The 25,074-nt window shown below is 38.0% G+C and overlaps 1 protein-coding gene across 1 annotated transcript; it reads right to left on the reverse strand.

Moving 5' to 3' along the window:
- Positions 1 to 3,984: 3,984 nt before the first annotated feature.
- On the reverse strand, positions 3,985 to 4,859 carry LOC140857186 (uncharacterized). Its single transcript, XM_073255766.1, has one exon. It carries the CDS (start codon positions 4,842 to 4,844, stop codon positions 4,434 to 4,436), a length of 411 nt encoding a protein of 136 aa, XP_073111867.1. The 5' UTR covers positions 4,845 to 4,859; the 3' UTR covers positions 3,985 to 4,433.
- Positions 4,860 to 25,074: the final 20,215 nt, after the last annotated feature.

Raw genomic sequence — 25,074 nt, forward strand, 5'->3', positions numbered from 1 at the left:
GTAAGCTCTTTTCGCCTTGCTTTATCTTGAGACAAGGAATAAGTGTAATTTTTAACCAAAAAAAAAAGGTATATGCAATTATAATGCATGACTTTACATCATCAAGAGAGAGAAATTGAATCCCAACTCATCCCAAGCAAGCACGCATGATAATAATAAAGAATATTAAAGAAAGGATGAGGTCAGACGATAATCTACACCGACTACACGCAAAGCAGAAAGAACCAAGAGGCAGGTGATTTTGTTCATCCATTTTTTTTTTGATTATTTTTTAAAAAAATTATTATCTACGCTGCATGCACCATATAATCAATAATAATTATTAATTTTTATGAATCTTATTTATCAAATATATATTTTCATATATTATTATTATAATCAGTGGTTGTAATTGGATGTACGGATGTATAGACAATAATGTTTCATTTTTTGGTGTCGGTGGTTGATAGGGAAATGTCATGACTGATGGTGCATGCGCTGATACGCGTGCCATTGTCATTGTCCCCTCGTTTGTGATTGCACGGCTACGAAACGACTGCTACTCGTTGTCATTGCCTCCAAGGGTAGGCGGTGCCAGTTCATCGGTACTATTACAATCAAGGCAGTGAATAGCGGAAGTATCTAGTTGATCTCTTTAAGTTACGAGGATTACCGGTAGAAGAAGGTAAGGCTGATGAGTTGGCACGGCCAGAATCAGGAGCAGAGCAGTAACAAAATTTCCCATTACCATACTTCTATGCCTTGTCACAAGATATATGTTCAATTTTGTATTGGATCTATAGTTCACTTAGTTAGTAGAGAATAGAAGTGGCAATTGGATCTGTTTGCATAATATGCGAATCTTTTGGATACGGATCGAATAAAAATTATCAATTTAAATTTAATATATTTATTAAATAAATAATTTAATTTAATTCATATAATTTATTTATTAAATAGATCAAATCAAATTAAATAGATTAGATTAGTCGAATTAAATATATCAAAAATAAATTTAACAAATTTTATATAATTAAATAAATTTTAAAAAAATTAAATAGATTGGATTATAATCTGATTTAATTATTAAATATATTATAATAGATTAAATAAATCAAAAATCTAAATTTGAATTCGATCTAGTTAATAAATAAGTTCAAATAGATTAATTTATTTATAATTTAAATTTATTTATATTTAATTAAAATTTATTTAAAATAAATTATTTATAGATCGGATCGGTTGACTGAATCTTACATTATCATCATTAGTTGAGAGGCGTGACCAACGAACAAACTAAAGGTTCGCGCAAAACATCCCATGACGGTTTGTACGACGACCCTTGTGACGGAGACTTCCATGCTGTTAGTTGGAGCCTCGTGAGCGGTACATATACACTTGTCTTATATAATTAAGTAACTTTGGAGGCCTCTATTATTTTCAATAATTTTTTTCTTCTCATCACGAACGTCATTGGTTTTATTATATTAATCAACTAGTTTAAAATCCATGCATTGCACATAAATCCTAAGATTAATATTTTTTATAAAAAAATATTTATAAATTAAAAAAATATTATCCATATAAAATATTAGTGTTGATTGGTATTTTCAACTATACATATGAATAAAATTTATATTTTAATAATATAATATTAATATTTAATATTTTTTTATTAAATATTAAAAATTATTTGGAAGAAAAATTTGAAAACATGACCTATGGAATGTTAAAAAATTATTTATAAATTAAAAAATATCATCCATCCGGAATGTTAGTGTTATGCAGAATGCTAGTGTTGATTGATATTCTCAACTATATATATGAATGGATTTCATATTTTAATAATATAATATTGATATTTAATATTTTTTATTAAATATTAAAAATTGTTTGAAAAAAATTTGAAAAAGTGATTTATAGAATATTAATTTATTTTTAGGTGATATTTATAGATAAAAAATAATTACTTATGTGGATAGTCTCAATGATTTATAAATTTTTTCTTTCTCTCTCTCTCTCTCTCTCTCTATATATATATATATATATGATTACGTAATGCGTTGGTCTGCCCCTTATTTTTAGCAACAGAATAGGATTGGGCAGCATATACGTACACCGTCATGCCTTTGGGACACTATATCGCTCAAAGAGACACAAATGCTTTAACCCTGATTTCACTCAAGTACAACATAGTGATGTCAAAACAACCAGCAACACTACATTTGGTTTTTACTTTATCTTTTTAAAAAATTTTAAAAAAAAATTTTAAAAAAATTATATTAAAAATATATATATGTTTTGTTAATAATAGAGCTATCAAGTGAAAAACTACGATGAAATACTACAACAAAAATAATTTTTTGAGACAACTTACTTACGATATTTTTTATTATATATTGTTAAATTTTTTTTATTATATTTCAGTAAAAATATCACTATCTTTCAATAAATATTTTTTTATTAGTAATATTTTATTATAAATATCACTAAAAATTTATATTTTATAGCATATTACTTGAAATGAGGAAAACTAGAACTATTATTATAGCATTTAACTAACATGCATGTGCATAATATCATAATTTGTAAGATTTTAAAAAATTATCATTAAATTTTAAATTATTAATTTTTATATAGAACTTGATTAATCATACCAATCTCATAAAATATGTTATTATACATATATATTCTTAGTATTACTTATTTAATGGCATGAACATAAGTTAATAAGTTAAATAAATTATATTTATAAATTAATAATATAAGTTATAAATTGATAGCTAAAAGTTTGTCAAGACACTTACATATGATGTAATTAAAATTTTAAAGGTACTTATATATATCATTAAAATAAATTTTTTATAGATATTTTTTTAAAATAATGATAATTAATTATCAACATCATCTTAAAATGATATATAAGAAAAAATAAAAAAATATTGATAAAAATATTTATGATATTTTTTTTGATCTATAGTAATATTTAAAGATATTGTTAATAATTATTTTTGTTATAGCGAAAGATGAAGAATAGACCGAAAGGACGGTGAGATAGGAGGCCACGTAAGAGTGAATCTATGGTTTACCAAAAAAAGAAAGAGTGAATCTACGAATTGCTGTTTCCGTCGCCAGTTAGCAAATCCTCTCACAGAGGTCTAGGCTCCACCAAAGAGTGAATCTATGGTTTACCAAAAAAAAAAAAAAAAAAAAGACTGAATCGTGCCAAGTCATTTTGATGTAATCAAAACCTATAGAAAAAGGGACAAAAGAAAAGTCGAAAGCAAAAGGAAGTAGATCCAACCGCCGACCGATCAAATCTGATCCGTTTTTTTTATTATTGTAAGGTTTGTACGGCAGCATTTTTTATTTTGGTGTTCATCCAATAGCATTCCAAAGTCAGCTTTTTTTATCAAAAAAATTCTATAAAAAAAAGTCAGCTTCACTTCAAACGCATTTTGCTGTGGGAAAATGTTTTTGATTCAAGTTGGTCGGTCTGGTGATCAAAAACGGACAACAAATATATAATTGCTTGTGAGATCATCATCACTAGTTTTTCTCTAAAATATTCTGGTGTGCTGGCTGTGTGTAATTTTTTAATAACTCGAAAAGTAAAATAAATCTACTTTCTATAATAACTCAACTTTATGATGCTTCTGAATTTTTCAGAGTTTTTTCATTGCTGTTTTGAGATACATATTGCTGACCTTGCCAAGACAACATACAAGCTGAAACCAAAAAAAAACAAAATACAAGCAATTTTCTTTTCCTTTGGATGTAGTTTTTTTCTTTTTCTTTTTTTTTTCTTTTTGATAAACAAGAAACCGATGTCTTATATTAAGCATAAGGTAAAGTTACACACATAAAGTGAATACAGCAGCTGGAACTAAAAGTTAAGTGGAACAGAAACATACAAACGTACACCAAACATACAACCCATAGGTGATCAAAGAAGACATAACTATGAAACCTTGCATCAGATGTAGAGAAATTAGAAATAGGATAGAAGAGAGAAAGTATCCTTTGGATATAGTTTAATTTATATGGTGATCATTATTTTGCCAAGCTAAGCAAAGCGACATTTCTGACATGCGTAACATGGAGGCATGGAGAATGGGACAGGAAAAAACTAAGAAAAGACCAGCCACCCAGTCTCAATAATAAAGTATACAAGATGGATCTCATCTAACAAACCTTAATTAAAAGGTAAAAAAAATATATATATACACAACTTAATAAGCATTAACAGAAAAAATTACATTTCTACCAAAAAAAAAAAAAAAACTAAATTAAATACGCAGCAAGTCTCTCCACACACACCGTCACCAACAGCTCCTGCTGCATGTAAGTGATCCAATAGAATTAAAACAACAACAAAAAGAAGAGTACAGAGAGCAAGAATGCAACCCGACTTGGCTTCAAGCTCAAGCTTAAAGTAGCAGCTGATTTAGTATCTAATTTGATTTGTTGAGGGTGACGAGATTGTGGTGGCAGCCGGCGGAGGTGAGGATGTCGTGGGCGATCCCCAGCTGGTCGGAGAGGGCCTTGATGCGGAGGTGGTAAGCCCGGGCCTGCGCCACCGCCTCCGCCTCCAGCTCCCCGAGCTCGACGCTCAGACGCTCCTCCGCCTCCTCCACCGCTCTCAGCCTCTCCCGAGTCCGCTCCAGCTCCCGCAGTGTCTCCTCCTCCCTCTCCCGCGCCTCCGCCGCCTCCCTCTCCAGCTCCGAGTTCTTCCGCCGAAGCTCCTCCATCTCCGCCGCCTCCCGGAATCCTAACTTACCGGCCGCTGCCATCCCCAGCGCCACCCGGATATGAACGGAAAGGTAACGAACCCGCAACTCGGTCCGCCTTTTCTTGGAGGCCATGAGTGGAATCCGCTTAAATAGATGAGAATAGAGAGGTCGGGTGGACAAATTATTACATGGACCAGGTCCAGTGGACCAGCCCAAATCCCGGACCTGGTCCATCCAATAATGAGACGGTCGGTGGTGCGTGGCCGGGTTGATGTGAAGTGGAGTCCACCCCACTGACGCCGTTATGACGGCCTCGGTGTTTTCCCGTGGAGAGTCTACCTGGATCGACATTATTTGGAACGATGTAATGCAGTACTTGCTTACAGTGAATGTTATTTGTGATATTGATTAATAACAGAAATAATTATTAATAATTAATAATATACGGCAGTCTAAATCTTTTCTACTGCTAATCACAATCAAGTTACAATCTGGTCATTAAGAGTGTTTATTTTACACAAAAAATTATAATCTTCTCTTTCACCATTACAAAGAAAAAAGAGAAAAAAAAAGGGGTGAAAATGTTACTACAAGATAACTAGCATTTCAATTTTTAAAGTTGGCATATGGTATGCAATGAACCTGTTCCAAGTTTTAGCTCGTTGCTATGTATTGGATCTTGATGTTATAGAGGGCGATTTGTGTTCTTATATGTAAGACTATCGTGAACATGTTATAATTTGTTGTCCTTTTCCAGTTGAATGTCGGCAACATCTTGCTTATGCTTGCAGGCAAGATTTTTAATTGTCACCTTTGTCAACCTTGGTGCATGTGCTAGCTGAGGCTTTGATAGAGATAAAATATCAGGTGTTGCTTGCACATATGGCTTGGCTTATTTGGAATACAAGGAATGAACGGATTTTTCAGCATGTTTCTTGTACTACTATATCCTTATTAAATGCTTTACTTTTCTCTATTGATTTGCTCTCACCACTCGGTCTTGGACCTGGGGTTGTTCTCCTACTTATTCTTTTAGATAGGGTCTCTCCTCTCATGTTGTTAGGCAACCCTCATCCCTTTGAGTGTGTAAGCTGAATTTTGATGCTCTAGTATGTAACCACGAGTCAACAGCAGCTTTTCTCATCAGAATTATAAGAGCTACTGGTCAGGTCTTTTTCCTTTTGATGCTCTAGTATGTAACCACGAGTCAACAGTAGCTTTTCTCATCAGAATTATAAGAGCTACTGGTCAGGTCTTTTTCCTTCCTCTACTGTTCCTTTTGCTAAATTGCTAGGTGCCTGGCTTGATATTAGGGAGGCCGTTAAATCTCTTCAGTTACAACATCTTGGATTGAGGGGGATTTAATATCTTAATCGCATAATCATTGTATCTGTTGATCCATGCCTTTCTCGCAGGATGTGCATCTTTGGATGGAGGTTTTACACTTTTTGAGGATCTCTTACGCTTCTGGGGAAGTCAACTAGATTGCTGATTGGTTGGTTGCATATGCTTTCACTCAAGGAGTCCATTATCCAAATAATATTAATTTTTTTATAAAAATAATATATATTTTAATTTATTTATAAAATTAATACAAAATCATAAAACGCTATTTGAGATGACATTTTCTTGATAGAAAATGCCATTTAAAATGACGATTCTTCAACCCACGTCACCTCCCCCCATTCCCTAGGTGGACCTCCTCCATCCCCCATGGACCTCCCGGACGTGAATCTCTTTTGAAAATGGTATTGAGAATGACGTTTTTGAATATGCTATTCTAAATGGTGTTTTTGAAAACGCTATTTCAAATGGCGTTTTCGATCCTTACCTCCCCACAGCAAAAAAAAGAAAAAAATGAACTCAGTCACAGAAAAAAAAAGGACAACACAGAAAAAAAGAATAGAAAATAAAAAAAAACTATCTCGTCAGGACACATAGGAAAAAAAATAAAAAAAAATTAAAAAAATTAAAAAAAGAAAGAAGCGCCATGTGAAATGGTATTTTTTGAAAGCGTCATTCAGCATGGCGTTTTCAAAAACGCTATTTCCACCTCCGTTTCTCCTGTATATATAAAAAAAAAATCATACAAAAAAAAAAATCATACATCTTCCTTCTCTCCAGCAGCGACTTTCCCCTCTCCAGCAGCGACTGATCTCTTCTCTTCCTCCTCCTTCGTGCCGGTAAACTCCTCTTCGCTTCTCTCTTCCTCCTCTCCTTCTTCTCTCCCTCTCCCTCTGCCACTGCTGGCGGTAGCCACCCTGAACCCCCCCGCCACCCCCACCCCCCCAGCCTAAGTAGCTCCACCCCCACTTTTGGCCCGGGGCGGCGGCCACACCTGCCCCCCTTTGGCCCCCGCCCACCTTTGGCTCGACGGCAGCCCCGCCCCCAGCGGTGACCGCACCCTGTCCCCACCCGCCTCCCCTCGCCCCCCGTCGGCAGCCCCACCCCTCGGAGGCGACCGTCCCCTCCCCACCCACCTCCCTTCTGTCTCCGGCGGCAGTGGCCCGATGGCAGCCCTGTCCCCCGACGGCGGCCATGCTTCCTCTCCACCTGCCTCCCCTCACCCCCACTGGCGACAGTGGGCTGGCAGCAGCCTGCCCCATGGTAGCGACCGCCACCCCTCTCCTCCTGCCTCCCCTCACTCCCTCTAGCTGGCGGCAGCCCCGCCCCGCCCCCGGCACCCGCCCCCTCCCCACCCTCCTCCCTCACCCCCTTGTAGCGGCAGTGGCTGCCCTCTTGCCCCCTTCACCCTCTTTGACGGTCCTCTCCCATTGTGGGACCCCTTCCCTTCCACCTCTCGTGCCTTCGCCCAGAGCCTTCAACCAACCCCCTGTCCCACCACTACCATATTTTTTATTTTTTTATTTTTTATTTTTTTATCTGAGTTAAACTCAATTTGATTAATATTGTTGATTAATATTGTTGATTAATTTAAGAATTTTAAATATTCTACAGCATCCGACATCCATAGACCCGTCAGTTGAGCAATGTAAAATATTCTACGGCATCTGTAGACAGAAATATATGATTAAATTATAAAAATTTTTTTGATTGAGGTTAGATCGAAATTACTACATAAGTTCAATATTTTGAAAAACATACACTTATATGTCTAACATCTACAAAAAATCTACACGTTAACCTACCTAAAGTGGGGATTAAATTATAGATTTTTCATAAATATTGGGCTGTAGGTGTATATTTTTTAAAATATTAAACTTAAGTATAATCTCGATCTAAACTCAAAAAATATTTTTATAATTTAATTATATATTTTGTATGGAAGCCGTAAAATATGTAAAATATATATATTGATCAATTGATTGTCCAGTTTGGACAGTTTGAGAATTACATTTAATTCTATAAGTAATTACAGTAATTAAACGATATACAGAGAGTTCGAAAGAAATTTTGAATAGCATTTTACTTTAGTTCTTCTCACATATTTTCAATCGTGTGGGGAGAACTAAGAAAAAATACCGTCGAAATATTTTTCTGTCCTTATTGTGTATCGTTTGATTACTGTGATTAATTTATAGAATTGATGCAATTTCTGAATGGGATAGGACCTATTTTTGCCTTTTAGCTGATGATAGGATGCATATTTATCATGTAAGTCATTTAAAATGATAAAATAATTATTAATATAAAATTTTTGATTTTAATATTATCATAGATTTTTGTGATAAAATGGATACTACTCGGATTCGTCTACTATTGTATTATGATTGCATAATATAGAATGATGAAGCTGGCGTGCAGTATAATTATCCTGCAAATTAAATGATTAGAGTATCTTCATCATTATCACGTCAAGAATTATTGGATTATTTATACAGTAGTATTCCTGTAGATAAAGAAAAATATGAACTTAAATTGAAATGGAGATCTCCTAATCTATTGGGGTAGTTAATGCAGAACAAGTATATTCTAGTACCAATTGATGACAATGAAGATGTCCAAGAAATGCTGATATTTTTTTTAAAAATATTCAGAATGTCAATTTTTAAAATTATATATTGAAAAAAAAGATGTACCAAGTTTTGGATACTTTAGTCGGCTTTTAACCCAAGACGGCAATATTCCTGGGCCTTCTTCTCTTTTAGTAATTCTAATGGTGCAAATGGATAGTGTTGAGACCATGTTTGCCGAACAATATTCTACTACTGTTGGTCCTAGTTGTCCAATTATTCAAAGTCCTATGGTGACTTCTCCTATGATATCTTCTGCTATGGTGACTTTTTCTATGGTGAAAGTAGTAGTAAGTGCAGGATACGAGACTTATATAGGAGATGATGATTGGGTAGGCGGTGGAATAAATTCTGATAATCTAGGTTTTGAGTCTGATGAAAGTAAGGAGAAGACCATTGGATGGATGAGGACAGTAGCGATGATGATGATGAAAATGAAGATGATGATGAAGATGATATTAATGTGGGAGAACCTCAATCTCGTTTGCATGAACCTCCATAATTTTTTAACAATATAAATTTAGATGATGGTGGTTGTGTTAGCACTGGTCGAAGATTGAATTCTGACTATTTATTTTGAGACTCCTCGATGACTGAATTTTTTAAAGATCTAATGTTTGAGAGTAAAGATTATCTAAAGAGAGCTGTTGATCTTTATCACATTATGAAGCATCGGACATACAATGTGGTGCAGTCACATTCAAAGTTGTGATCCGTACAATATGCATCATCAGGTAACGTACAAAATTATAAATGGAGGCTTCGTGTTGCATTGTTGAAAAAGCATAGATATTTTCAAATTACAAAATATGAGGGTCCTCTACTTGTTTGTTTACAGGGTTGAGTCGAGACCACAAACATATCAGTAGAAGGATGATTGGCATACTAATCCGGCATATTATTGAGAAGGAAAGCATGTGTGGAAAGCAATTGTGACACTGAAGCTATTGTGACAACCGTTAATGATTAATTTCAGTACACAGTATCTTACAGGAAAGCATGGTGTGGAAAGCAAAAGGCATTGATTGATATTTATGGAGAATATGAGCCGTCTTATGCAAAATTATCTTATTATATGGCTGCACTCCAATATGCAAACCCCGGTATTGTTGTTTCATGGGATTTTTTTCAAACTATAAATTTCGATGTTTGGGTTTTAAATTATATCTTTTGGGCTTTCAAACCATCCATCCAGGATTTTAGACACTGCCATCCTGTAATCAGTATTGATGGTACATACTTTTATGAAAAGTTTAAAGGTAAGATATTAATTGCAACAAAAATTGATGTAGAGAATGAGATTTTTTTCTTAGCATATGCAATTGTGGATGAAGAGACGACTGTCAGTTGGAGTTGGTTTCTTTTTCAGCTCAGAATATATGTCGTCAAAGACAGAAATGAAGTATGCTTAATTTTTGACAGGCATTCAGGTACATTAAATGTCATTGCAGATGAATCTATTGGATGGAGTCTATACGTGCCTATCACCGATACTGTTTAGGACATATTTGCAGTAATTTCAATACTTATTTTAAAAATATGCAGCTTAAAAGAGCAGTATGGCAAACAGGAAGCACTCATCAAGTTCGCAAGTTCAATTTTATCATGGGCAGGATCAGAACAGTGAATGAAGAGGCTTGGAGTTGGTTGTCTGAGTTAGAAAAAGAAAAGTAGATATTGGTACATGATGATGGTGTGCGCTATGGTGTATTAACTATAAATTTATCAGAGATTTTTTACAGTATTTTATGAGGAGCTAAAACGTGCTAATTATAGCTTGTATTCGAATGATATTTTATCATCTTGTGAAATATTTTAATACGAGATATGCCCAAGCCTTAAGATACGTATAGGAGAACTCAAATAATCTTTTTACTCCTCATGTTGCTATTAAGATTGCTGAAGATCAATTTAAAGTTAATCAGCATCGAGTAATGACATTCAACCTTCAAAGAGGCATATATGAAGTACTGATGAGGAGAGCAAGTGCAGGGTTACGAGGTGGAGGAGATCCTGCTCCTCCTAGAAGAAGGTCCTGCTTCACTCCTAACTCTTTCCTCACCTGAAATATCTTTGTCTTCTCTCTTTCTATCTTTTCTAATCCACTCACCATCAATTTTAAATCAATGCATTCTGTGTAAGGCTCCTTCATTAATTTTGCTATCTCTACCTAATTTTGTTGATTGTTCATCCTGAAATCTTACTCCATAATATTTAAAAATATGGGTTAACATCATTGCATAAGGCAGAGACGTCTGTACCCTAGCGATAGCTTCTTGCATAACCTTGATTATCATTATTGGAAGGTTGAGTGCAATGCATTTCACTACATGATACATAATTGCTAAATCTCTCTCAATTACAATGTCAAATCCTTCGGTCCGAGGTTGTATAATCCAGTAAATAATTATATATAGTAATCTTATTTTAATATTTAAATATCTTCTATAAATTCTCTGAAACTGACCATTATCCTCTACCTAAATAATAGTTTCGATTTTTATAATTCTATCTCTTCTACTGTCTTGCAACTCACCCATCGTCGGAAGTTTTAAAATTTCTCCAAATATTCCATCATCCAAATAAATTTTTCCTCCTTTCACTGAAGATGATACATTATATTCTTTAAATAAAATATTTTTATAAAATTCTTTAACTAACTTCATAAATATCGGAGCTTCAGCAGTGCAAATAAATTTTCATCCTATGACTCTAATTAAGTTAGCAATCTCAATTTCTTCTTAATCAAAAAAATTCATATCAACAACACGGCTGGAAAGAATATTTTTGTCACTTACAGATCTCGCAGGAAGAGGTGATCTTGAGGTAGGAGTTATCAGAGGAGATCTTGAAGGAGGAGGAGGTGATGGTGCTTCGGTTGCTTCTCTTCCCCTTCCTTTACTTTCTTGACTTCTGCTTACTCTTTGGCATTAGGGAAGACGCATCTTCAGAGCCATTGGCCAAGAACGAGATGGAGGAGGTTGATGCCGAGAATGAGATGGAGGAGGTTGATGGAAGGAGGTTTTTAGCAGAAGGAGAAGGAGAGGAAAGAAGAAGGAGAAGGAGAGAAGATGATTGTGAAGATGACAGCTAGGGATTCTGATCAAGAAGGAGATGGAGAAGGAGAGGAGATGGTTAGGGATTCTGATCAAGAAAAAGAGATGGAGAAGGAGAGGAGATGGTTGTGAAGACGAGCTAGGAATTTTGAAGTAGATGGAGAGAAGAAGATGGAAGGAGGTTTTGTAATAGAGCTAAGGATGGAAGAAAAGTAGATGAAGATGAGAAGGAGTGTTCTATTTCAAAATATATAAAAGTCGAAGATCGGAGCAACCCAATGTAGGCACCTACATTTGGATTGTAGGCGTCTACAATCTAATTATCCATATTTAATTAAAAAATAAAAAAATAGGCATTCATATTTGGATTGTAGGCACCTGCAATCTAGATGTAGGCGCCTACGTCTGGATTGCAGGTACGTCTGGATTGCAGGCACCTACAATCCAGATGTAGGCACCTACATGTGGTTAACACTTAATATTTTTTAAATAAAATATCATTATTGATATTTAATTAAAAAAAATTAAAAAAATTAGGTGCCTAACTTGGATTGTAGACGCCTACAATCCAGATGTAGGCGCCTACAATCCAGAAACACCTAATTTTTTTTATTTTTTTAAATAAAATATCATTATCCATTTTAATTAAAAAAATTTAAAAAAAATAGGTGCCTGAATTGTAGGCACCTACAATCTAGATGTAAGCGCCTATATCTGGATTGTAGGCATCTACAATCCAAAAATACCTAATTTTTTATTTTTTTAAATGAAATATCATTATCCATATTTAATTAAAAAAATTTAAAAAAACTTAGGCACCTAACTTGGATTGTAGGCGCCTACAATGTTGTAGGCACCTACAATCCAGATGTAGGCGCCTACATCTGGATTGTAGGTGCCTACAATCCAGAAACACCTAATTTTTTTATTTTTTTAAAATAAAATATCATGATCCATATTTAATTAAAAAAATTAAAAAAAAATTAGGTGCCTAACCTGAATTGCAGGCACCTACAATCCAGATGTAGGCGCCTACATTTGGATTGTAGGCACCTGCAATACAGAAACACCTAATTTTTTTATTTTTTAAAAATAAAATATCATTATCCATATTAAATTAAAAAAATTAAAAAAAATTAGGCGTCTAGCCTGGATTGTAGGCGCCTACAATCTAGAAACACCTAATTTTTTTATTTTTTTAAATAAAATATTATTATCTATATTTAATTAAAAAAATTAAAAAAAAATTAGGTGCCTAACCTACAATCTAGATGTAGGCGCCTACATCTGGATTGTAGGTGCCTGCAATCCAGAAACACCTAATTATTTTTATTTTTTAAATAATATTTAATTAAAAAAAATAAAAAAAATAGACGCCTAACCTGGATTGTAGGCGCCTACAATCCAGATGTAGGCGCCAACATCTGGATTGTAGGCGCCTACAATCAGATGTAGGCCTGTTGGGTCACGGGTGGCTCACTGGGTCACAGATCGGTCAGATCATAAAAATTTTAGATCAAGTCACAGTATCCGGGTGCTTTAGGTCAGGTCACACGTTGCTTTAGGTCAGGTCAAGTTATACTGAACTTTAGGTCAGATTAGATTATAGTATTCTATCCACATCAGTGCACATCACAAGATTGGTTGGACGTTAGCGACCTCCGATTTAGGGTTTAAGGTTTAAGATTTAGGGTTTGGGTTTAAGGTTTAGGGTTTGGGTTTAAGGTTTAAGGTTTAGAGTTTAGGGTTTACTGGTCAGCATCCATACACATCCATGATGATGATGGCTTGGAGATCATCTTCTGATTGATCATTGAACCACGACCTTCGATGAGAGCTGGGAGGATCTTATCGGCTCGGATCGGAGGATGATCGGAGGATGAGAGTTGGGAAGATCTAGATCCTACTGGAGGACGATCGGATCCGATGAGAGCTAAGAGGATCGGATTCGACTGGAGGATAAGAGCTGGGAGGATTCGAAGACAACCGTATTTGACTGGACGATGAGAGCTGGGAGGATCGATCGACCGGAGGATGAGAGTTGGGAGGATCTAGATCCATCAGATGAGAGCCGATAGGATCTGATTGGAGGATGATCGGATCCGACCGGAGGATAAGAGCTGGGAGGATTCGATCGTTTCGAGCGGAGGATAAGAGCTGGAGGATCTAATCAAAGGATGAACGAGAATGATGAGCTGGGAGGATCCAGATCCGATCAGAAGATGAGATGAGAGCTAGCAGAATCAGATTGGAGGATGATCGATTCCGATCGGAGGTGGATTATTTTCATAATTTAGTTTAAAATTATTTTCATAAATTATTTTAAAATTAATAATAAATTAGTAAAAAATTAAATTTAATAGGATGGTGGTGGATTATTTTTTTGAAACTTAATTTGAAAACGTCATTTCAAATGGCGCTTTCGATTTTTTCTATCACTGCCACATGTACTGAAGTGTGCCACGAAGGTCGGGATGTGTAGCGAAAAAACACCGTTCCAAATGATGTTTTCTATCCAATAAATATCATTCCAAATAGCATTTTATAGTTTTGCATTACTTCTATAAATAAGTTGGAAAATGCATTATTTTTATAATTTTTTTTTATTATTATTTGGGTAAAAAACTCTTCACTCAAGGCTCTTTTGTTTTTACTGCCACCGATGTTTTGCCACCGCATTTCTCCCTGTTTTTATAGGCTGATGCTTATGGTATCACTTATGGTCGATCCGGTTGAGTGTTCGGTTCTTGCTTTTTCACTACTTATGGGATCATTTTTTCTTTTGTACTTCTCTTTGCAGTTGCTACCTGGATCTCATTCTCCACCTATTTCAATGGGTTTATGTTATGCTTTGCTGTGCTCGGCTCGTCTATCATACTTTCGTATGCTTCAGGTGTCCGGTTGCTGTTTCATGTTTACTTATTTTTTAATTAGCTCTTTTAGTCGTGTTAAGCTATTTCATGTTTACTTATTTTTGTATTAGCTCTTTTAGTTGTTTTAACACGTGGTCTCTGGATGCTCAGCTGGCGCCACAAATTCCGTATTGCAGACACGCTGTCAAAGCTTTGTTTGCTGGGCATTTTAATTTGCAGACACACTGTCAAAGCTATGGGGTAACTTCCGGCTTATACTGTCTTCGCATCCAAACTTTTTATTAATATAAAAAAAATTTAATTATATATAAAATTTTAAATTTTTATAAAATTTTAATTTCATCTTAAATTTTATTTAATATAATTAAACCATCGAACTTTCAAATTCCTTCAATTCAAATCTTGATTATGATTTCCGTCGGCCTGTCATGTTGGAGTTATGACGTGGTTCCTCTATACGGCAAAAACTCTTTATATGACAAAAATTAGTGTGTGAATTATATTTCCCATCCATCACAATGGCGGTATAAATAACTCCATATGCCTTTTGATCAAGGCTTCTTTTCCCTATATTGAATAAAATGAAGGGGAGGAGAAAGACCAAGATGTCATGGCTGGTGAGGTCTCTCATAAGTTTGCTGAGCTCCGATAATGATGATGGCGATGATGAGGAGAAGAGAAAGGAGAAGCCTAAGAAATCATCCTGAGCCCATGGAGCCCGGAACCCTAAAGAAGGGCATCAAATAGGATCTCTTTGAGCTCACCAAAACCCTAACCCACCAATTATAGGGCGTAGCCTCCTTCCTCGCTCCATTGCCGGCTTCCCCATGTAGGTGGATATCTGGTCAGGACATCATTTTCCAGGACCTTTCCGGTATCGTGCATTGCAGTAGGAAGAAAGAAGAAATAAAATAGAAAACAATCAAATATGTAGATCAGCCAAAAAAGACTCGCTTCCATGGGGCATGCAAACTTCACTATGAGAAAAAAAAATATTACAAGAGGAGATCTCACCTTCAACCCTTGTACACCCAATCTTTCCCTCATAGGAAGTTTTCCCTCACAAAAAAATTTCTTTCGAGGAAGATCTCCTTGAAGCCCTGAAGTGATTGCTGTCCGCTGTCCAGTAACCTCCCTGAAGCCTCTGCTCTTGCTATTGTTAGCACCGCATCCGAGCATTCTCTCTCAAGTTCTCTGCACGAAGCCGTCCGCGCCACCAAAAACCACGTCTGTTCCTTAATCAGAGCCTTTTAAAGGCTTAAAAATAAGTTAGAACATGACCAGGACTTCCTAGATCACCTAGAAAAACCCCTGGAACCGTTGGATCTCGACCGCAAACTCCCATGCCGTTCGATCGCATATCGATCCATGGAATAATCCGTGGACCGTGAGAAATGCGCGTGAAATACCACGCGGTTCATGATGGACCGTGAAAATTTGAGGGAAAATGCCCCCTCGGTCCACAAAACCTCCTGTGCACCGCCCGATCCATGGTGGACCGGGCTATGTGTAACACCCTGGCCCAAATTGGGCCCAGAATCAACCCACAGTTCAAAAAAAAAAAAAAAAAAGAGAAGAACGGAAGAAGACTCCTGAAAAAAAGAAAAAGTTAAAAATCATGTGATTATGAAAAGAAAAATGAAAGATAAGACATGAAATAATTGTTGAATAAAAGTATTTCACCTGTTAACATATGATGATGCATCTATTTTAATAAGACAGAAAATTTATGGATGTTTGCATTATTCTGGACATTGAACATGAGATTTTATATATTATTGCTTATTCTTATTTTCAGATTATATTACTATATCAGTGTGATATGAGAATTCTTACTGGGCTGTAAAGCTCACACCCTTTTATCTTTCTTTTCTTTTCAGAGATACAGGATGTTTATGATTGACTATGGCTTGAATTTACAGATGAGCAGATGGATAGATAGAGTGTCATAGTATCTGATCAGAGGATTGAAGAAATTTAATTTGTACCTATACAAGATTTTATGAATTATTATTGAAATTAATTGTTATGGATGTTAAGGTTGTAATGATTTATTTTGGCCTTGCATATTCTTTAGGGCTTGCTCTAAGGAGTGTGCGGCCATCACGTATCCGATCCGGGTGTTGGGTTCGGGGCGTGACACTGTGGGCTCCCAAACGGGCACGTGTGGGCCTGGGCCGTTCTCGTGCACACGTGCGCTGGGGCCTGGGCCATGCTTTGCCGTTGGGCCGCGCACTACCGCACCTGGGCTGCGGGATGCCGCACGCGACCGCGCCACCGCAGCTCCATCGGTCCGCTGTCGGTGGTCCACCGCTTTGGATTTCATTTCTGCTTCAATTGAATGTATCTCGAGTATCCGAACTTCATTTGAGGTGATCTTAGGCTCGTTGGACTCTATTTTTTATCGCAGACCTCGTTGTGGGCTCAATGTGGACCGAATCTCGAGGCATCAAATCCTAACAATCTTCACTTCGACTCGATATTCGACCTCCTTCTGACTCCGAGAGCTTTTGGATCTCCTCGCCCTCATGCCCTGAGGCAATCGCCTGCTGATCATGGATGGACAAACATGGGAGTCGAGCTAGGCTGCTCGATCTCATCTCCATTGTATGCTGTGCTCCTTCTGACCTGAGACCTGCTTGGGTTATCATCCTGTGGCAATAAGAATCTCACTTTGCGATATCGCCTTTCATCCTCCCGAGTTCCTGTCTCGTGCACGATCCACCTCTATCTGGAGCTCCACCTCACTCGGGACTCCTCCTGGCTCCCGAAGCTTCACCTCGCACTAGACTCTCTGTCAGGTAATAATGTCGTCTCCTCCTCTTCTTTCTCTTCAGAACAATCCTATCACCGCGTAGCACCTTCAGGATTCCTCCATCAGCTACCATCCTGTAGTCTCTCGAATCCAATTTGCTCGGTGAGATAAGATTCTGCCTGAAATCGGATATGTATCGGACCTCCCCCAATCTTTTCACTGTTCCATCATGTATCCTCTAGCTGACTGTCCCGATGCCTCTGATCGCACAGCTCGATCTATCCGGTAGATAAACAGTACCCTCACTGCTCTCTAAGGAGTCAAACTATTCCTCTCTGCAATATATATGATAGGTGCATGCAGAATCGAAAACCACTACTGGAAAGAAGTAGATACCTCGTCAGATATCTCCAAAACATCTTCCTCTGAATTGCTACTGGCCGTCGCTACAGAAGCCATCGTCCGATCCCTGAGTTGAGAGCAATCTCTAGCTAGATGTCCTAACTCGTCACATCGGTAATACCTGGTCTTGCTTATGTCCCTCGTTCTGGACTTGGACCGTCCTCATCGAGATCTCCTATCACTCCGTCTACCGCTTCCTGCTCCTCTAGAAATCACCAAAGCTGAGCTACCGCCACCTGAGCTCAAAGCTGGGTTCTTCCTCCTGAGAATCTCGTTCTGGAGAATCGCCGTGGTGACCTCGTCCATCTTGATGGTGCTCTTCCCCACTAGAAGAGCAGTCCCAAAGATTCATACGAAGGGGGAAGCGACACTAGCAAGACCAGTGCCCAGGTCTTCTTTTCAACATTTTCGTCAATGCTGAGGAGGTTGGTGTGGATCTTCTGAAAATGGCTGAGATGCTCCTGCACGCTTATCCCTCAGCCATCCGTAGCTGATAGAACTACCTCCAGAGGAAAAGAGTGTTGGTGAGAGATTTCGTCATGTACAACTCCTTGAGTTTCGACTACAACACCCTCAAAAAAGTCTCGCCAAGCACATGGATCACCACCTCATCTACTAGGTACATGCGGATGGTACTCACCACCTGTATATATAGCCGTCTCCAATCGTGCATCTTCATGGTGGTCGGCTTCTCTTTGCACAAGAGAGCATCGATCAACCCTTGCCGGATGAGTACATCCTTCACCCTTGCCTGCCACAAGGAGAAATTATTCTTTCCATCAAACTTGTTGATCTCCATCTTGATTGATCCTGTCTTCTCCATCTTCAATCTTGCTCACCATCGCTACAATCTGCATCCTTGTACCATCTCGCTTTGATACCACTTATAGGTGAATATCTGGCCAGGATACCACCTTCCAGGATTTTTTCGGTACCGCACGTTGCAGCAGGAAGAAAGAAGAAATAAAACAGAAAATAATCAAATACGTGGATCAGTCAAAAAAAGCTCGCCTCCATGAGGTATGCAAACTTCACTATGAGAAAAAGAAATATTACAAGAGGAGATCTCACCCTCAACTCTCGTACACCCAATCTCTTCCTCACAAAAAACTCTCTCTAGGAAGATCCCTCTGAACTCCTGAGGTAACCATTATCCGCTGTTCAGTAATCTTCTTAAAGCCTTTGCTCCTGCTACTGTTAGCATCATGTCCGAGCATTCTCCCTCTGGTTCTTTGCATGAAGCCATCCGCGCCACCAAAAACCACATCTGTTTCTCAATCAGAGCCTTTTAAAAGCTTAAAAACAAGTTAGAACATGATTAAGACTCCCTAGATCACTCAGACAGATCTCTGGAACCGTTGGATCTCGACCGTCAACTCCCCACGCCATCCGATCACGCACCGATCCATGGAATAGTCTGTGGACCGCGAGAAACATGCGTGAAATGTCATGCGGTCCATGGTGGACCATGAGAAACCGAAGAAAAACACCCCTTCGGTCCATAGAACCTCCTGTGCACCGCCCGGTCCACGATGGATCGAGCTATGGGCTTCTAAGAGGGCCTAGGCCGCGCCTGCGCATGTGCCTGGGCCTGGGCCATGCTTGCGCGCACGTGCGCTTGGGCCTGGGTTGCGCTTGCACGCTCGCCCATGTCTTGCCGTCGGGCCACGCGCTGTCGCGCCTGGGCCGCTCGCGCCACGCCACCGCCGTTCTACCGGCCCACCGCCGGTCGCCGACAGTCCTTCGTTGCTTCGAATTTCGTGCTAGCTTCGATCATGCGAATTTTGACCATCCGGACTCCGTTAGAGGTGATCTTAGGCTCGTTGGATATCATTTTTTTTGTCATGGACCTCACTGTGGGCTCAATGTGGACCGAATCTCAAGACATCAAATCCTAATACTCCGAACCCCAATCTTCTGCAGATGGATTCCTTACCCTCTGATTGCGGTCGGAGTTTCAATTGCTTCAATTCGGTGGCCTCCGGATATGCTGATGAGGTTGCGGCAATAGAATTGTCGAGAATCACCGAAATCTGGAGCGATTTCGGTGAGATAGCAAGAAGTTTAATAGCGGGATCTCGATGCTATCGACTATTAAAGTGATATGCGAAATATCTAAGATTACATCTACTTTTCTACCGTTTGGGATTAAGGATGAAGAGAAGGAGAATGACGAGGAAGAAAATTTCTGGATCAAAATCTTAACCGAAGAGGGACTAATTTTAGAAATAAAAACCATCACTTTGCCTCGTCATCGATTTTTATTATATAAACAAGCCACGTTATAACTATCATGGCAGGTCGATAAAAATCACAATTAAATTTTAAATTAAAAAAAATTAAAAATTTAATTATACTAAATAAAAAATTAAAATAAAATTTAAAATTTTGAAAAAAATTTGAAATTTTATACATAATTAAATCTATAAAAAAAATATCTCTTCAAAGCTCAGACCCCTATAACGTCCGTTATTTTAACCTTGTTTTCACGTTACCGAAAGCACGGCCTTGCATTTACCAAAAAAAAAAAAAAAAGCACGGCCTTGCCGCCTGACGTCGTAAGCAGGGCAAAAATGTCAGCGCAAATCTGAGCACTTGCACGGTGGATAACGCGTAATCGAGGATTCGTGACGTACAAGGATTAGTGTGGCGTGTTATCCACCGTGGGGTTTGGATGGTCCTGGGCGTGGTCCACGGAACAGTTAGTCGTCGGTTGCATTTGGAGCTATCGATGTTGGACACTGCGGTGGACCTACGGTTTCACAGGGCCCTTCACCAATTATCCTAACGTTGGGCCCTTCAGAATCCTAACCCTTCGTTGAACGTATGTGGGTAAAAAGTAGATCGAAAAGGTATTCTGAATTGATACGAAATCCGACGCCGACCAGTAGACTTTGATTTGAAAATGGAGGGGAAACAAAATAACTGAGAGGGGGGGAGAAAGAGATGCAAGCGAAAGTATTCTTTCAAAAAAAATTTATTTCACTTATATAATTCTCTTTTTAGCATTCATTAACAAACAAAATTTGCGGTATAATAGGCCATGTGCTAGACCTGTACAAGATCATAAAAGTAAATTTTTGAGAAGTTTTTTTAGGCAGTTTGGGGAGGGTTTGTGTATGATGCAGGAAGTGTGAATGAAGGGGAGAAGGCCCATGGTCAGGGTTCATTTCTTTTACTACATTTTTAATTTCTTCCACTGATACTTGTTGGATCAATTGAGTATTTTGTGCAATAGTAATAATTGGCTGAATTATTGGGCTATCCAAATCTTCCAACTGATTTTGGCAAGTCCAACTTTTGCAATCTCTGTGATCTCCTCCTTACCCAAGCAGCCCAACCAGAGCCATCCAATTTTGCATGACATACATTCTTGGATCCTAGATTGTGATCATTTTTATACTAACCATATTTATAGGGAAGCAAATCGGCTTGCACATCTTGTTGCTAAATATGCTTTTCATGGCAACTGCTCATGGTCAAATCATGATGTTATTCCAAATGATTTACTCTCCATCTTGGAGGCAGATAGGAGGAGGACTATATATAAGAGGCATTGATAGCAGCTGTAATGAGGCCTCCAGCATATTCTATTCATTTGCAGCTTATCTTCCCAATGGTCACTACTTTGAGGCAAAGTTCTGGCCCTTGACGTGCTGTATTCTATCTTTCTCAATCGCCCGATCGATGGCATGTTGTTTGATCCTCCTGTGGTCATCTGACTCTTCCCATCTAGCTTCAGAATTTGTGGGACACGGACTGCCAGTTTGTTCGAAGTCTGCTACTTTGCTGCCAGTTTCTTGGAATTCTGGGACACGGACTACCAGTTTCTCTGTGTTATGGGTGTTTTGCTTATCTGCGTTTGTTGCTACCTGCGCCGCCTCGGGCTGAAGTGTAATTGTCCTTCGTTGTTTTTTTTGTTAGTGTTCTGGTTGAACATAGGGGTGCTGTTATCTTTTGGTTCTTAGCTCTTTTTAACTCTAATTGTGTAAAGGGTTGTTGTTCTTTTCTTGTATTTAGCTCTTTTATATCTATTTCAGGTGGTTACTGTTCCTGGTCCTGGTGTCTGGATGTATCCTCCCTCCTTTGTAATTTTCCCTCCGTTAATGAATGATCCACCTCCTTTTTGCCAAATAAAAAGGGCAAAATATTAGGTGGATGCTTACCAAATTACAAATTTGTTGGAGTTTAGTTTGGAGGGATTTAGTTTGGGGAAGCCATTCTCAAAGGGCACCAAGGTTAGATATCCAAATCTAGGTCCATGGGCAGGTGAGGATAGGATAGGACTAGTAAAATATGGTCCGATCCGTTAATTCGATCCGTGTTCGATTTGGCATAAACAGATTTGGATTTGACCAAACGGATTTAGGTCATAAACAGGTTGATCCGTTTAACCCGTTTAATAATTGAATCAGATTTGAGTTTTAGATATTTGATCCATTTAATCCATTTAACATATTTAATATTCAGATCGGGTAGAGTCAGATGATCCATTTAATCTGTTTAATCTATTTTTGACTCATTTAATCTGATTTATTTAATCTGTTTAATCCATTTAAGATTCATTTAACTTGTTTAAAATTTGTTTAACATGTTTCTGACCCATTTAATCTGATCTGTTTAACTTGTTTAATCCGTTTAATCTAATTTGATCTATTTAATAAATAAATTAAACGGATCGGATTGGATTGTCTGTTTAATAAATGAGTTGCATTCAGATTTGAATTTTTGATCTATTTAATAAATAGATCGAGTTTGGATTGATGATTTTCTGATCTGACCTATATTGATCCGATCTATTTATGATCCGATCTGATTCGATTGTCACTCTTAGAATAGAGAGGCCAGTGGAGACGGTCTGGACATCGGAGCATGGAATTTATCAAAGTTTAAATATGGACGTAAATTTGGCGTAAACAAAGTGCATGGAGTATGCTGGGGAGCCAAGCTGCAAAATGGCGCATGGTTGCAAGTGCGGACTTCGCTCAATGTGCCGTAAAGATATAGCAAATGCGTGGAGATTCGTTGGGCTTTCCTTAACCTTCATATCAGCTGTGTAAGGTCAACACCTCATTGGGAAGAAGAAAAAAAAAAATATATCAAATTGGCTGTGTACGTTTCCCCAGGAGTGGTTTACTAAGATATGATTTTATGCAATCTATATAAGACCATGGGTCAGTTTGGGTCTAAACCAAGACCCACGTACAAGCTTCACAACATCCGCCCCCAACATGGACATCATCAATATCAGTAAACATTATATTAACTGCGTTATTTAGTCACTATACGAGGTGCAGCGCTCTGATCTTTTTCCCCATGAAAGGAGCAAACTGATGTTTAGGTGCATCGGGTTATTTAGGCACCGGGTTTATTGTAGACCTAGGATGAAATCATTTTAGGTGCATGGATTCATTTCTTCCTGGATCTACAATGAACCAAATTCATCTAATAATTTCTCCCTAGTCTTTTTGATTAAGGGTTTAATGTGGCACTAGCACATTTATACAGCTCTCACCTCTGACCTCGAGTCCTAAACCTCATTAATGGCTAGGATTTTTTTCTTCTGTTTCCCATTCATTTATATTTTTTTCAAATGAGCCTCTTTCTTGTTGTTATCTTGTTGTAATTTTGTAAGCTATAAAATAATGAATTAGGCAAGCTCCTTTGTCCCATTAAATGATGTTGCTGTTCAAAATCGATCGAGATTGGAGAGAGGACGACTGAGCCTCGCACAGGATTGCTGACACTGAAGTAACATGTAAAACAAGCCTAAATCGAAGGTTGTGGCTCCGACGAGGACCCTCCGATGCTCAAGTCAAATTCAGAGAACAATGAAGCAGCAACGAGCTCTCTGAGAGAGATTGATTGGCTTACCTTGTCCTCGGAGCTTCGGTGATTTATATAGAAGACTGTCGAACAGCTGGTTGCACAGTTGTGAGATCGTGCAATCTTGAGATTGCAGGACCGTTGGACATGCCATTATAGGTGAGATAGTTTAGCCTTCAATCGCTCCCAAGAGATTGGGAGAGTCAGTTACGTCTGAGTTGATCCACTCGGAATGGACAGCTGTCATGCACATCGAAGAAATAAGTCGATTGAAGCAATAGGGGTGACTCATATGCTAAACGGATTATGCGGACACCTTAACTCTGCATAACTGTTGGTGGCTGTGGCGGTGGTTTAGCAATTTGAAGTAGCCTGCGACATCATGCCAATCGAGCACTCATGGTAATCGTCAATTCGAGGTACTTACGGTAACCACCGTAACAAATGGCATTGATGTTATTTTGCAAAGATCAATTTGGGATTTTTCTCTTTAGATAGGTAGAGAAAAAGGGGAAATTTTTTGCACCCATTTTCCCAGATGATGCTAAAATACCTATGCATTCACCAACCAAGATCTCAAAGCATTGTCTCAATACCTATTTCTTAATATCTATATTTACTCATCATTTTTTCCCATCTCTTCCTATGCTGGTGCACATCCTAAAATTTTTGTCAGCAGAGATTCTCTTGATTCTTGACATGTTCACATTTGTAGCAAATTAAAAGAGGGATCCAGTTTCTGACCTAACTGGAAATATCTATATTTATTTATCATTTTTATGCTTCTCTAGTTCTCTCCCTATTCTAATGTGCATACTAATTTCTTGGCCTGAGGAGATTGTTTTGGTTCTTGACATATATTTTACATTCTTAGCAAACTATAAGAGAGGTCCGGTTCTTGAAAACAATCGGAAGTTCAAATTTCCCTTGGCTTTTCTATTTTAGAGTTGAAACTTCACAGGATCATATAATATAGTGTAATTACGTTTGATACCTTTTAGGTTATAAACCAAGTAACATAACATACTTTCTAAAAGCTATGCGAGCATCACATAAAACATATTGTTGGCACTACATCAAAGACAGAAGAAATAATTTTTCTTTTCTTCAACAAAAGTTCTTGCTGATTACTCCAATTGCTCAAATTCTATTTGATTACCTGTGATTGGGAGCTCAAAGACAAATGGATTCATTGGGAGCCCACTTCAGAGTGATTGATCCGCCCGAAACAAAGAAGAAGGTGGTCATAAAGTGGCCCAAGAAGGGCAAAGTCTGCCTGAAATCGTTTCGGCCTCCGGGGAGCCGAGCCGACGCCATTTCATATTTCAGCCCAACTGGCTCATGCGAATCCTTAGTTTGAGTTTACGTGACTTTGAGTTTGGGCTTTTTTCTTCTCAAAATAACACTACAACTGATCTCATTTGCAGGTGCAACAAGTAAATCTTTAGATATGCACCCCCTTTTGGTGAACTGTAT

The sequence above is a fragment of the Elaeis guineensis genome, chromosome 4 (genome assembly GCF_000442705.2).
Source record: "Elaeis guineensis isolate ETL-2024a chromosome 4, EG11, whole genome shotgun sequence".
In the NCBI taxonomy this organism is placed as follows: domain Eukaryota; kingdom Viridiplantae; phylum Streptophyta; class Magnoliopsida; order Arecales; family Arecaceae; genus Elaeis; species Elaeis guineensis.